Below are 14,658 nucleotides of genomic sequence, written 5' to 3'. Positions count from 1 at the left end.
TTTCTTTAAGATCAATCAAATCGTTACTAATCTGTAATAACATAATTCAAGTTGCTAGAATTAACTTAACATGGCGATAACAAAGTAAAAGACACTATTTGCAATGCTAAGCAGCACTTTCAGTCAGACGTATTTGAAACACTTGTCAAAAACTCAACAAACCTGAGTGTAAGTGCATAATGTTGAGTCATCGATCCTATATATGCACGCACACAGCCACCCCGCGTCTGGCCAAATAAAACAAAACGCACCCCCAACCCCCGGCGTCTAGTCGCTAGACAACAAAGACTGGAGTACCAATCTTTCCGGGCTGTTCTCTCAAAGCAAAATGACCTCTAACTGAATCCTTTAAAGTCCTAAGTGCTCGCATATACTCTCGGTTCAGGAAGCAATGTGTTAAGTGATGTTGCAGTTAATTGCGATCATTTTATGCTATAGGACGAGGTGCAAAACGAACGCTATGCAATTTTTTATAAACATTAATCGTCCTGCCTGATAAGAGTTTCTGATATCTTAAAATTTTAATTGTTGTAGTTTACCAACATTGACTCATTCTCCATTTTCCTCGACTTTGATATGGGAATTCAAGCGATTGGAATGGAATTTGAGAGAGAGAAGAGTGAAGAGAACATTCTTTCTACTTTCTATGAGTTTTTTTAACTCAACAAAGCGATGACGCTTTTTAAGATAAAATATGTAACAGTTTTATCATACAATAAATGTAAATGATTCTCATTTAATTAAATACTCGAAAGGGTTTAGCTTTTATAAACAACGAGCTGTTGCCCGCGACTTCGTACGCGTGGTATAAGAAAACATACGAACTATATAAATTACAAAAAGCTACGTATCCCTCGGGAACCGGACATTTCTCGGGGATGAAGTTTATCCCATGTGTACTTCAGACTTTGTTTTATATCTGTGCCAAATTTCAGTAAGTTTTGATGAACCGTTGCAGAATGATCGAGTAAACATTAAAAAACTAAATTAATGAATCCCACGAGAACCGTAACTATTCCCGGCATAAAAAGTAGCCTATGTGTTCTTCCAGACTATGTTCTAAACCTGTGCCAAATTTCATGGAGATCCGTTCAGTCGTTTACGCTACAAACGCTAACAAACATCCATCCATTCATCTAAACTTTCGCATTTACAATATTTGAAAACAATTACATCATAAATATTCTAGAACGGTCTACCGGCTCAATCTTATTACTACGTAACTCTAATAGCTGCATGGATCTTGATGAAATTAGCGTAGTACATAATCTAGAAGGAAGGCTACTTACTAAATAAATTTTAATTCCACACGGACAGAGTCGAGTGCGTTAGCTTATATACCAATAAACACATAAAAGATTACTTACGCTTTGACGTTGTACCAGGTGGCTGGATACACTTTATGCTGCTACAAATGTTCTATGTACCTGCATTTAAAACAAAGTCATGATTAGACGTGAGATATAATATACAAGTAAGAATATTGGAAACGCGAGAGCTAGAAGTGTACGCGCCAAATGGTAGGCCGCTTTCTTTGTCTACCGTTCTTAACGGCAGTAACTTTTTATTTATTTATTAAAAAACCACTTATGGTTATTATTTTTGGTGGTGGTTTTGACCAATTTTTGATTAACCGTAGGATAAAATTATGTCGTTTTTTAACGAATATTTTTCTTGAGAACTGTACATTCATAATAGATGGAAGTCTAAGATTTCGTTCCGCTCGGTGTCTCACTTCGAGTTCATAATTAAAAATCTCGAAAGTCAATTAAACTTGTTCAGAGGGCGCCCGCGGGCTCGTCTCTTTCAATTCAGATTTGCGGAAAGTCAAACTTCCGTTTTATGTATAAAACAATATATAAATTAACATAAATCGCACTAAAATTAAAAAAAACTGCCTACTTTTTGATATTAGCCTCGTAGTATGCAGACCAGTGAAGTATTTTTTCGTTACGTTAGTGTAATTTATTGATTAAAAATGTACATTTTATAAATCGACAAAAGATGGCGCTTATTTAAAATAAAAAAAATCATAGAGGGCGCTGTTTTGAACCCTAAATTCTGTACAACGAATACATACTTTTTAGTACCTCTAGGAATCGATCCAGATAGCCGCATTTCCGTCCAGTGACGTCGTAAATCTTTAATGGCCCCTCTTTAACGTCCGTAGAAGCTCTCTTCGTATTTACGTTCACAACGTAGGTGAGACTACGGAAGCTACCAGGTAATACGGTACGTGCATTTTCCAATCCCACGAGGCATACTGCACCTGAAATATAATATTAATGACCTTACAGCGTCGCAGGGTAGTTTAATGAAGTCTCTCACTTAAGTAATCATGAGAGTCGCCAGGGGGCAAGAGAGGGGCAACTGCATCGCCCTAGAGTCGAAATTTTTTAAATAAATTTCTAGAGACACTTATAAACAGCTCAAAAATCATATTTTGATAAGCATTCTCATTTGATTGGTATATAAAGAGTATTTTTATTATTAGCCCACCCTTAATCATCAGCCTGCCTCCGCCCCCTAAATCATTGGCTAGCGGCGCTTATGATAATAAAATAAATTCAAAAGTATGAATGGGTACAACTTTGTGACTAACTCTAAAACAGCTGAATAAATCTGGATGCAAGGTGCAGAGATAGATTATAGTTTGGAATAACGCATACGTTACATCCAAACTCAGTTCCTATTGTACACGGACGAAATCGTGACAAACTGCTAGTATATGTTACTAGTTGTTACCCGCGACTCCGTCCGCGTGGAATTAAAAAAAAGGAGAGTAGCCTATGTGTTATTCCAGATTATCCTTTACATCTATACCAATTTTCATCGAAATCCGTTCAGCCGTTTAAGCTACAAACTCTAACAAACATCCATCCATCTATACTTTCGCATTTATAATTTTAGTATTATAGTAGAACCTCGATAAGTTAAAGTCCAAGGAAAACACAAAATATTTTAAGTTATAGAGGTTTTAAGGTATCAAGGGTCTATGTTATAAAGGTTTTGTGCTCTGATGGGAAGGGATCACATTATTTTTTGAAGTTATAGAGGTTTTTAAGTTATCGAGGTTCTACAGTATGATTAGTATGAAGTATTGATTACATGTGACGTCGGCTAAAGCTTCTTGTAATAAAGTAAAAGACATGAATGGATGTGAGCCTTCATGTAGTAAGGTAGTACATAGAACAGTGTGTTAGAACTTGTATTAACTCCTTAGGGACCGAGCGAACGTCGCCACGAGAATGTATACGGCATTTTACCTCTAAATATCACACACATATAATACGTTAAGTTGTAAGTATAAAACTATATCGGTTTTGTATTATATTCTATTGAAATACGGTACAACTTTTCTTTACAATTCTTCATCGTGTAACGACACATATTGCTTTTTATGAAAAATAATCTCAAAAAGGGAGTCATATTTTCTACAACAGTGGTGTTGAGGAGTTGTTTAGTGAACACCTCAGTCGGGAATAAGACAATTAAGCCTTAGGTTGCTGCGGCATTAAGCCGAGAATCATGACATCTCATTGGGTTTGTGCCCAAAGGATTGAGGAACCGGGCATGGGTCACAACTCCATGCTTGCGGCTGGGTTGGATACGATTTAGTAGCTCTGTACCCATCACTAGATGACCGTGTAGAAACGGACTCCCCGTAAGTATTCATTCATCCGACATATATATACAGAGGGTGAAGAAAAAAGTTAATAGCGTGTTTTAGAATGGGGACATACAATTTTTTTTTAATTTGTAGCGTATTTTAACAGAAAATCTACGAACATATCGAAAATTATGATTTACCTATATTATAAGAGAAATCGAAATAAATTCGATTATTACACAAAATATTTCCTTCAAGTTTTTTTTGGTTTAACATTTTTGCAGATTAGATGTTTTAATATAGATTGCTTTTGCTTTATACAGCGGCTATTGTATATAAAATTATAAAACGAAATGCATTGGAAACACGGACACATAAATAATTCGTTACAACGTGTAGTTAAGTCTTACCTGCAGTTTTGCAGGAAACTTCAAGGGATCTCCTTACTACTAGTCCCGGGGGACACTGCAACGCAATACGGAACGAAAATATGGATGAAGTAGAAACTTTATTGTCTAGAGCACCGAGTAAGGCTTCTTTACGATTGTTTTGTTTTAAAATTTTTTTTTACCTATAGGTAAACGAAAAATGTCTGGTATTATGAGTTGACTATGACTACCTACGTATAAATTATATTTGTGTTTTGTGTTCTGTTAAAGCTTTGTTTCACAACAAAAGTGTTTCGGGAGAAGAAAATCAAGGCAAAATTAACAATTTAGACAAAAGATAAAGGTAGGTTAAAGTTAGAGGTAACCTCAGCTAGAACTTTATGACGATGAAAGAAAAAAGATGTAATTTAATATTGGATAAGATGGATTCAAATTATATATCGAACTAGAAATTATATTAAATCTCCCTAATCTTTAAAATTCAATCAATAAAATTACTTTTAACGAAACACGAAAATATAAAAAAAAATTACCATTCCTTTTAAATTGTTGCCCTCTAGCGGGTAAGATCAACACTAGCTCAAAGCAAAGTTGATTGAACATAGGTAAGCTTAAGTGAGAAATGGGGAGAAAAACTGCCTTTTGCCGCATTGTCGACTGTTGAGAACTTTTAATTTACAAATGAAAAAGAAAAGCTAACTTTATTGCAGTTACAGATTTTAGAAAATAAAACAAGGCAAAAACCTCGGTTACATTTTATTAATACTGAAAATAACTTAAAATTCTTGCACCTTGGTCATATCCTGCTTCCACTCTCATGTGGCCCGTTACGAGTCGTTTTAGCTGTTTCCTCGGTTGTGTTACTGGAGGTGGTTGGTATTTCTTTACTGCTGGTTTCGGATATTTTATTGTAAGAAATTGAATTCCTTCTCGAGTTGGTGTAGTCTTAAATATCGCTTTACTGTATTTCGATAGATTCCCGGCTAGGAAATTCATTTTCCACAAATCGAGGATAGTGAAAAAATTTCAGATTGTCATAAGAAATGTCAAGTTTGATTTTTTTTCGTTAGTACCAGAAGTTATGCGGTCAATAGTTTTACCTATAAAAGTAACGTTGGTATAGGTTTGCATTTTGAAAAAACATAATTTTTTAACAAATTAAAAATAACAATGCATCTTTATAATGTAATTAAATATGATATTTATCGATTTTAAAATAACCTACCAAAATACTGTCACAAAGAAGTAATAGCAACACCGTACATTGCGCTGTCCAATTAAATGCCAATTGTTACCAATTGCTACCAAGTGCCAAGTGCCAACCACCGACCCACTGTGACTGTGCGTCTATAATCAAAAGTTTTTGATTGAATTAAACTTTCAAACTTGATAAAGTTATGAAATAATAACAAATGTTTATAAGTTTTAGTGGTCGTTCTGGATTCTATACGGCTCCCGCATGGTTCCTGTGATATTTTATGAATAGTGTTAGAAACCAAAGTCCGTTACAATTATGTCTTTTTCATTTGGAACACCGTCAAGCGCTCCCGCTAATTCCTCTTTAAGTAGTGGCTTTAATTTTGGCGGAAATAAGTAAGTACCTTTATCGTAATAAAACCTCCTTGAAGACTCGATCAATTATTTACTTTTTTTAAAGTGACAATTGATTATAACCTAAAATTGAAATGAGATAAATAATTTTTCAGGCCAGCTACTCCAGGTTTTGGGTTAACTGCCACAACACAAGCGTCAACTGGACTATTTGGGAATACATCGGCTTCTTCTGCATTTGGTTCTACGCCTGGGTTTGGTGCTGGTACCTCAACGTCTGCGTTTGGAGCGGCCGCGACTCCGGCTTTTGGCGCGGTGTCTGCAGCACCCGCTTTCGGTACTAGTGCCGCTGCACCGGCGTTTGGTTCCACGGCGGCACCTGCGTTTGGTGCTGCATCTACAACTCCAGCGTTTGGTGCCACATCCACGGCACCAACGTTTGGAGCCACGGCAACTCCCGCGTTTGGAGCCACAGCAACTCCAGCGTTTGGGGCTAGTACAGCTACACCTGCGTTTGGATCAACTACAACACCAGCCTTTGGTATGTATTTTGAGTATCTTAAGAAAATTTACTTAATTGAACTCTTTAGTTATAATTATACATATAATTTTGTCTTTTGATGTAGATATCTAGGGCTTATTTTATTCATTGTAATAAACTGATCAATTCACATTTTCATGCTTTGATATTTATGGATCGGTAAGTTATTACTTTGTGACTAGTTGATTATTTTGTAAAATCTAAGGGATTACAAACCAATGAAATATCCAGGTACTGCAGGGGCTTCAGCATTTGGTGCCACAGGTCTGGGTGCAGGTTCCCTTAGTTTCGGAGGTACTACAACCACTGCATCTACTGGTAAGAAAGGGCACTGTAATTAAATATTTTAAAAATTGTAAGGAACTTTCACAGTGATTGCAAATATTTTTTAAATGAATGACTTGTACAGTCAGCAGTATAAAAATATTTTTAATAAGACTTACCTTTAGAATTTAAACATAAGGGAGTAGTCTATATGATCTTTCAGACTATCCTCTACATATTTACCAAATTTCATCAAAATGTATTTAGTTAACAAGACTAAAAACTCCATCCATCTAAACTTTCTTATTTATATTAGTATGATTAATTTGTCATTGTTAATGTATGCATGGATGTAAACATACACACAGACATGCAACTTGAAACCGCATATGCAAATCTTTGAAGCTTACGAAATGTATATTTTTATGGAGTCGACTATACAAGACAGATCTTTTCTTTGTAGAAGTAAATGGGCATTACTACAGTGTATAAATATATAAAAACTTTCATAACAATACATATAATAAACTGTAATTTTCAGGTTTAAGTTTTGGGACCCCAGCAACTACAAAGACAGGACTGGGTGGTCTCGGAGGGTTTGGTTTTGGTGCAACCACAACCACTCAAACTGGACTTGGTTTATTTAATACCAGTACCACAACAACCGCTGCTAGTACATTTGGTAAGGATATAAAACCATATAACAATAGATAGGACATGAGGGACAAACCAAACTCCATAGATCCTAGATACTACCTCTAACTAAAGGTCTTTGAAAAAAATATGCGGCTGACTGTAACATTCGATTTTAAGTGGGAAGCGTATTTAATTCCTTTACTACAGTCGCCTTGTATCTTATCCTAACAATTTTCTTACATAATTGTAATACATTATACAAGATAATCCTACCAACTATCCTTTTTCAGTATAATGTTCCCCTACCAAGGTTCACCGTCTCCTTTCTTCCCTTTAACCCAAACCCTCCATACAATACCTACGATATCACTGGATGTTAACACCCAGGGTACAGACACGGAAGAGACAAATCGGAAGAGAGGTTATGTTATAAAAAGTGCTACCAGAGATACATATCCACTTTTAAGCCCTTCAAAGGGTGAGCCTTTAATTTTTATATTTCTGTAGAGTACCGCATAATAAATAATGCAAAGTTTTCTACTTCATACACAAACTGCACTATTAAATTATTATTATTATATTATTGAATAAGAAATGGGCAATTGTTTTTTTATTTTAAGTTATTAACTTTATCTTTTTCTTGATCACATATGTATTTCCTCCAAGGGTTCGCAAAGTGTGATGATGTCAGCATGACTTTTTTTTTTCTTTTTTTTATTTAGTTGGTATCTCATTACAGGGCTTAGTACACTGAATAGTAATGTGTCTGGAACACAACCATCTGCATCAGGTATATTTTCTTTGCGATTTTTCTTTTTTTTTTATTCTTTGATTATATAAAAAAGATAGGTAATTTTTTCTTAAACAAATTGATTAATGATAGACAAGAAACCCAGAGCATAAAAGTAAGGCGAAAATTGTCTCTGAAATGCTTTTTTTATTCAAAGTGAACAAATATTTATTATACTTAGACAAATTTGTATTTAACACTCCTGTATATATATAGATATTGATGAAGTATATTTTCGCGACTGAGTAAGATGCAGAACATTTTATTTATTATGATTATTAAAAATTATTTTTTTTGTCATAGCAACCCCAAGTCTGGGACTAGGCGGGTTGGCAACATCGGGTATTGGTGCCGCAAATACTACAGGTGATGGCAAATGTAAGTTAATATTATTCTTTATAACTATTTTATATGGGTTTCTAATTACTTACCGTTTGTATCCTGTTTCTGAAGGGATCTTGATGAAATTTGGCATAGATGTAGAGGATATCTGGAAGAACACATACTCTACATGCTTTTGTTTTTTTCAATTACGCGTGAACGGAGTCCCGGGCGAAAGCTAGTATATTTTATAAAGTTTAAATTCATATATGTCTATTTTAATAAGTCTGTGATTACGTCCTTATAAATGAAAAATTGTTAAGATATGTTTATTATAATTTCTCATTTCTTTTGAATTTCACTATACATTTAACATGAAAGCTTTGTGTACTGTCTGTATGTTTATAAACATGTTGTGTTGCAGCGGAACCGCCGAAGCAGTCGAAACTACCAAATGAAATATCAACATTAGTGGATACATTTAAAGAGTTTGTTAAAAAACAGAAATCTCTCAGTTCAGAAGTTATGCGCCTGTCTATCAAACCTTTACACAAGGTATGAAAGTTTTTATTTACTTCAGGTTCTGTGTAAAAACAACAATTTTATGCCATTTCAAATATAAGAATCAATTTTTAAATTTACAAATAATGTCGCCAAACTGCACACTTATTCTTATATAATAACATCTATTATAATTTTGTAAGAAATGCTTTCTTAGTTTATTTTTTGCAATAGTTTTATATTTATTTCCACTATATTTATCTCTAAGGAATTTGATGCTATTATATAATTTAGGTATTACGTATTTTGTTGTCCTTTCCTCGTAATAGTTGTTAAAAAATGCATTTTTAAAATTTTTTGCCATTTTTAAAAAACCACAGTAAGGGTTACACTACATTTTGTAATACAATTTAACACTTAAATGCATGATTTTGACTTTTTAAATACCTTAAATTGAAACTGTATTACCCGTTGAACATAAATCAAGGGAAATATAAAGATTTTTTTAAAAATTATCTATTGGGTGTGGAAAAAAAGACTGATGTATATTTCTACATTTGCATGATGAGATGCATTTGCATCATCATGTATTTAAGGGTAAAAAATTCAGGCTTTTAAGGGTTACGTAGTTGCAAGTCGCAAGTAACAATAGTGTAATGTACTTACAGGTGGGTCGCGAGGCGGAGACGACGCTGCGCGCGGCGGTGGCGCTGCGCGGGGAGACGGGCAAGGCGCGCGCGCAGTCCCGCCGCCTGCGCACAGCAGCTGCGGACGCGCTCGCCGCTGCAGAAGCTGCGGCGCGCGACCCGCCCGGTCAGTATACTACTCTACACAGACCATAACTCACTAAATTGGGTATTTAACGTGCTTTGTATTTTTGGACTTTTAAATTGTTTATTGATTCTAAGTTTTTTATTTTTAAAATAGATGTAAAAATTTAGATTTGTGATAAATAAGCTGTAAGATTTTGTTGTTGTTTAAGTTTAAATTTGTAATGAAGAAAAAAGATTCCACCCGAAAGTTCCTGACCCAAACATATTAGGATGAACGAGAGGGTGGCATAGCCGTCTATTAAACAAAAAACTCATAAAATCATCTATCTATACTTCAATACTAATGTGGAAACGCGTAAACACACTAAATTTGTAAACTGGTATACTGCCAGGTTCAGAGCTGGAGGGCAACGCTCCACCGAAGTACGTGAAGGACCTGATCTGCGAGCTGGAGCAGCAGCTGATCGTGTTCAGGCGGCAGATGGACGTCGCCGACAAGCAGATGCAGGCCGCGCCCAAACTACTTACAGAACAAGGTGACTAACTTATACAATGCTATGTTTCGCCCGCCATTCATAATTCTGCAATTTAAAAAAAAGTGAGTACCCTATGTATTCTTCCATACTATCCTCTACATTTGTTTCAAATTTAATCGAATACTGTTCCTCCGTTTAGGCTACAAACTCTAACAAGCATCCATCCATCTAAATCTATACTTAATATAATAAAGCGTAAACATACACTGCTTTGTGGCGTAAGATGTCAGCAATCACGGCATATTTTTGCATAATTCTTTCGTAAATAAAAAGGCCTACACTTACGACACGCTTTAGGCTATATATTTTCACGCTATTAAATTTAGGGGAGGAAAAACCTTCAAGTGGGAAAGGGGCCATAAACTAAAACCTGTCATTTAGATCACATCTACATTAAGGAAGCAAGGTTGCCATGGTTTGTCATCATGTCATAATTTGACAAATGTGAACAATAAAATAGAACTTTTATAATTTGATGCGGATGAAGCCGCACGGAACAGCTAGTATCTCAATAATACTAGATAAGATTAATAAGATGGATACAGTAATGTGTATTACCTTCGCAGAGCTGACGCTGGGCATCCGGCGCATGCACGAGTCGCTGGTGGCGCTGGCGGGCCGCCTGCAGACGGTGCACGCGCAGGTCGACGCACAGAAGGAACAGTATCTCAACCTAAGGAAATACATACTAAAAGATCCCACTAATGTATTCGATACACCATCAGGTTAGTGCGTTTCTCAACTACTGTGCCGCGGCACTTTTGTGTGCCGCCAAATTTTGCGTATTTTTGTCAAACTAATCATGCAGTGTGTTGTAGTGTAGTGTAGTAAGTAAATAATTTTTATCTTGTCCTTTGTGTGCCGCCAAATTTTGAAATCGTTAAATATGTGCCGCAACAAAAAAAGGTTGAGAATCACTGATCCAATGACTCATTAGCATTAGATTGACCTATGTTTGAACTGAGTAAAACTTAATTTACGTAGTCCGTAAATGCATTTAATGAAAGAATCGAACGAATAATACTAACGAATGGTTAAAGCTGGGAAACCGGCCGTTAGTACTTGATCAATAACATAACAGACTTTCAAAAATGTATAGACGAGGCAGGGAACAATATTTTCTCACCAGTACTTTCTCTGAAAGGTACGTCAGTTATCAGGTTTAGTGCTATCTTGTACACTGTTGATATGTTATAAAACATTTTACTAAATTATAAGCTCCATCTTTTGTTATTAAAAATAAAATATAGAAATTTAAATATAATTTAACACCTCATCATCATCATCACCAGCTCACTATACGTTCCCACTCTCCAGGCTCCTCCTCCTCCAAGCTCCTAGCCCACCCTAAGTTAGGATGACTAGGGCATAGTCAACCACGCAGGCCAAATGCGGGTTGACATCACACATATCTTTAAATTTCTTCGCCGATATGTGCAGGTTGCATCACGATGTTGTCCTTCACCGTAAGAACGTCGGGTAAATTATGTACATATGAAAAATCGAAAAAATCGAAAATCACATTGGTACGGCGGGATTCGAACCCAAGACCTGTAGATTACAAGTCAAGTGCCACTGAGCCACCGACGCTCTATTCAACACTTACTTCAATACAATTAATTATATTGCATGTTTTAATGATCAATTGAACTGTGGCTCCTCTATATATATTTTTAATCTCTGTTGAAACAATGTTATTATACTCCAATACTATGTATTTATACTACCTTTTGGATATTAATTTATTTATGATTGTCCTTTTCCAGCAAGTGCAAGTCTAGATCAAATTCTGCATGACGCGGAGGTGTCGCGGAAGAAATTGAAACCCAATACTTTACAAGATATAAGCCTAGGTTTAGGCAGTGCTGTGTTGTCTGATCCTAGGGCTGCATTAGGTGAGTTCTTATTTTAAACTAGTAGACGCCTACGTTGTATAAAAAAGCCTAGTCTATAACATTCCCGTGTGTAATTCCCTTCCCGTTAAAAACCTGTCAAAATCGGTCACACGGTTCCGGAGATTATCCGGAACAAACATTTGAGGACAGACATATTAAAAATTAATTTTTCGTTATTTACAAGGAAAATACATTATGTTCATGAAATATCATTTTTTTCGATATTACATATAGATCAAACATTTTGACATGACTAGCTTTCGCCCGCGACTCTGATCACGTGAAATTTAAAAAAGGCAAAAGTGAGTAGCCTAAGTGTTCATCCAGATTATCCTCTACATCTGTATCGAATTTCATCGAAATCCGTTCAGCCGTTTAGGCTACAAACTCTAACAAACATCCATCTAAATTTTTGCATGTATAATATTAGCATATAGTTTAAGAAGTGCGTATTAAATTACGCTTTTTCTTGTGGTTATTGAGATAAAATATAATATGATTTGTGGAATGAAATACACAACTTGCAGCTTTATTTTTATGTGTTATATTTTAATGTATTTCGTGTTCTTAGTTATTATTAGTGTTTTTTTACATTTTGAATGGATTTAATGTTTTATTTTCTTTCCAGGAAACATTCAACAGTTGGCAGGACCAACTCCTTTCACATATTTAGGTTCAGCCGTGTCTCCCTTCCCCACCGCAGATGGCACAGGTTAGTGATTAAACTCCTTTTCCACTGAGCAGATAGCCGTACGACTTACTTTAATGTAACTTAGTTTTTTATACTCTGATTAAATAAAAGTGTGAAAATATCATTGTTGCTGTTTCTTTGTCCACTAGAAATTAAAGACAAAATCAACAACAAAATAGTATTAGACCTAGCCTATGTTATTCAGTGGTAAATTAGCTTTCTAATTGTAAAATATTTTTTTAAATTGTTTTTTTTTTTAAGTTTATTCGTTACATACAAAAATATAAAATTATCCTTTTTATAATATTAGTATTGATGCTGAACAAATGTTTCTACCAAAACATGTACTTAGTGAAATATTTTTTTTTTCAATTTACATTAATAATATCCATAATAATGTTATTAAAAGGAATGATTTGTATTATTGTGTGTATTGAAATAACTCAAAAACTACTGGACCATTCAAATTTTTTTTCATTACAAAGCTACGTTCGTTATTAATGAGTAACATAGGCTATATTTTTCTATTTTTAAATTCTACACTAAACTTAAGACACTAATTCTATTATTTATATGAAATAGTTTGTTGTAACGACATTAATTTCATATTATTCTATTTCAGGCAACTGGCAACCCCAGCAACAGAGCAATTTCAGTTCGTCGCTGAATTTCAGCAGTTTCGGTGCAGTGGGACAGAGCGACAGCTTCCAGCTGCAGAAGCCGCCCGGCAAGCGCGGCAAGCAGTGATACTGGCGATAGGAGGTTACAACCTCCATACACACATACGTCATGTATATGTCGGAGTAACAAGCGGCGCGCAGATTATTTCCCAATATAGATAATTAACATGGTAACTTTTGTCCTCCATTGAAAGTTATAATATTTGTAATCTTTAGTGAAAACTGTTATCTTAAACTTTACCCCTTAAATGCTTATTTTTTATATAAAATTAAAAAAAAAACACATTTAATACAAGATCAGGAATTTAATAAGAGAAAAATAATAAAAATTGTAGCATCCAAATTTTTTTTTGTTGTATTTATTTAGTGCACATTAATGGTTAAATTTTGTATGTGCGTGACATCTACAAACCTTTTAGGGTTGTCCACCATTAAGTTACCAATTTCAAATGTTGCCAGCATTAAAAATTATTATTTGGTAGCAAGTTTAGTTCATAAATTATTTGCGCGCCGTTGTAAATATTAGAGGTGTAGGGTAGGCGGATATTATAGATATTTGGCATTGTTATATATTTTTGTTCTGATTTTTGTTTTTTTTTTATAGGCAAATTTTCTTTAAATTTGCAGGCACTTTTAACATTTCTTACCCTCTTTATGAAGTATTTTAGTTAAAAAATTAGTTTGTTTTTGCCTCATTTTTCTCATTAAAATATAGTATCGTATAAAATGTTTTAAATTATGTATTGTTGCTATATGTAATAATTTGTGCCTACCCTCATTTTTGTAATGTAACGTAAATATAACAAAGTGACTTCAAGTGAAAGTGACAACAAGTGTTAAGGTGAATGCAGAATAAGTGATTTTTTGTTTTTTTTCTTTGATTTTCGTTTGATTATATATTGCGATGATTAGCATGAAGATTGTATGTTATTAGTTATTAATGTAATAAAATAATTGGAAATTATATTTCTATATCTGGTTTGTATACATTTACTACAAAATGTATGTAGATATACATTTAACTTGGTGTTAAATGTTTGTCTTGTTGAATACCGAAATAATGTATATTAAAAAAGTGTATATTTATGATTTTTTTGGTAGGATAATCCTACCAATCTAGTAGAAAAATCCATTTTACGGATTTTTAAATTATAATGTATCTTCTATTTTGTTCAATGTATGTATCAATCTCTTGTTGGAAAAAACATTTTAGGATGAATCTTCACTTGTAACAATTATTTTAAAATTATTGCCAGCCCTGTTCTTTATTTGGATAAGACAGAGATAGCAATAGTGTTCATATAAAAGTGACTTGAAAAACTGTAATGTAATAAACATTTGTATATGTAATTTAACGTCAGTTTATGTATATTTAATAAAATACAGTAATTTGTACCATAATTTTTGTTATCGAGGTAACAAATATAAGATATTATGTAAAATATAAATAATAATTTGATACGAAATTTTCCTATTAAAT

The 14,658-nt window shown here is 34.2% G+C and overlaps 1 protein-coding gene and 2 long non-coding RNA genes across 5 annotated transcripts in view; 1 reads left to right on the top strand and 2 right to left on the bottom strand.

Moving 5' to 3' along the window:
• Positions 1–2,265, bottom strand: part of LOC106105581 — a 17,210-nt gene extending 14,945 nt beyond the window's left edge. Inside the window, exons 1-2 of one of the 2 annotated variants that reach the window (XR_001225743.1) lie at positions 2,091–2,265; positions 1,368–1,427 (exon numbers count right to left, since the gene is read on the bottom strand). This is a non-coding gene — a long non-coding RNA (uncharacterized LOC106105581). Of the gene's footprint in view, positions 1–1,367; positions 1,428–2,080 lie in introns of both variants that reach the window. The other variant, XR_001225742.1, reaches the window with a different exon arrangement.
• Positions 2,266–4,740: 2,475 nt separating this feature from the next.
• On the bottom strand, positions 4,741–5,308 carry LOC106105582. The gene is made up of 2 exons (XR_001225744.1): positions 5,225–5,308; positions 4,741–5,099 (listed from the first exon to the last, which is right to left on the bottom strand). It is a non-coding gene; the product is annotated as an uncharacterized LOC106105582 (long non-coding RNA).
• Positions 5,309–5,321: 13 nt separating this feature from the next.
• On the top strand, positions 5,322–13,504 carry LOC106105579 (probable nucleoporin Nup58). 2 transcript variants are annotated; one of them, XM_013285977.1, is made up of 13 exons: positions 5,323–5,592; positions 5,706–6,091; positions 6,323–6,409; positions 6,897–7,037; positions 7,731–7,781; positions 8,085–8,159; positions 8,527–8,657; positions 9,272–9,416; positions 9,769–9,912; positions 10,479–10,637; positions 11,679–11,807; positions 12,436–12,519; positions 13,121–13,504. In XM_013285977.1, the coding sequence occupies exons 1-13, from the start codon at positions 5,513–5,515 to the stop codon at positions 13,243–13,245; spliced, it is 1,737 nt and encodes a 578-aa protein (XP_013141431.1). In that variant the 5' UTR covers positions 5,323–5,512; the 3' UTR covers positions 13,246–13,504. The 2 variants fall into 2 exon arrangements, with proteins under 2 accessions (XP_013141432.1, XP_013141431.1); XM_013285978.1 differs by lacking the exon at positions 7,731–7,781 and having other exon boundaries at positions 5,322–5,592.
• Positions 13,505–14,658: the final 1,154 nt, after the last annotated feature.

Source organism: Papilio polytes, unplaced genomic scaffold (assembly GCF_000836215.1).
Source record: "Papilio polytes unplaced genomic scaffold, Ppol_1.0 DF822845.1, whole genome shotgun sequence".
NCBI lineage: Eukaryota > Metazoa > Arthropoda > Insecta > Lepidoptera > Papilionidae > Papilio > Papilio polytes.
This window is presented reverse-complemented; position numbering and strand designations above follow the sequence as displayed.

Bases quoted from the DNA above. Each gene is read 5' to 3' on its own strand.
- LOC106105579 (XM_013285977.1), top strand. From the start codon at position 5,513: ATGTCTTTTTCATTTGGAACACCGTCAAGCGCTCCCGCTAATTCCTCT. The intron at 7,038-7,730 runs GTAAGGATATAA...ATCTCATTACAG, and splicing joins AACCGCTGCTAGTACATTTG to GGCTTAGTACACTGAATAGT. The intron at 8,160-8,526 runs GTAAGTTAATAT...GTTGTGTTGCAG, and splicing joins TACTACAGGTGATGGCAAAT to CGGAACCGCCGAAGCAGTCG.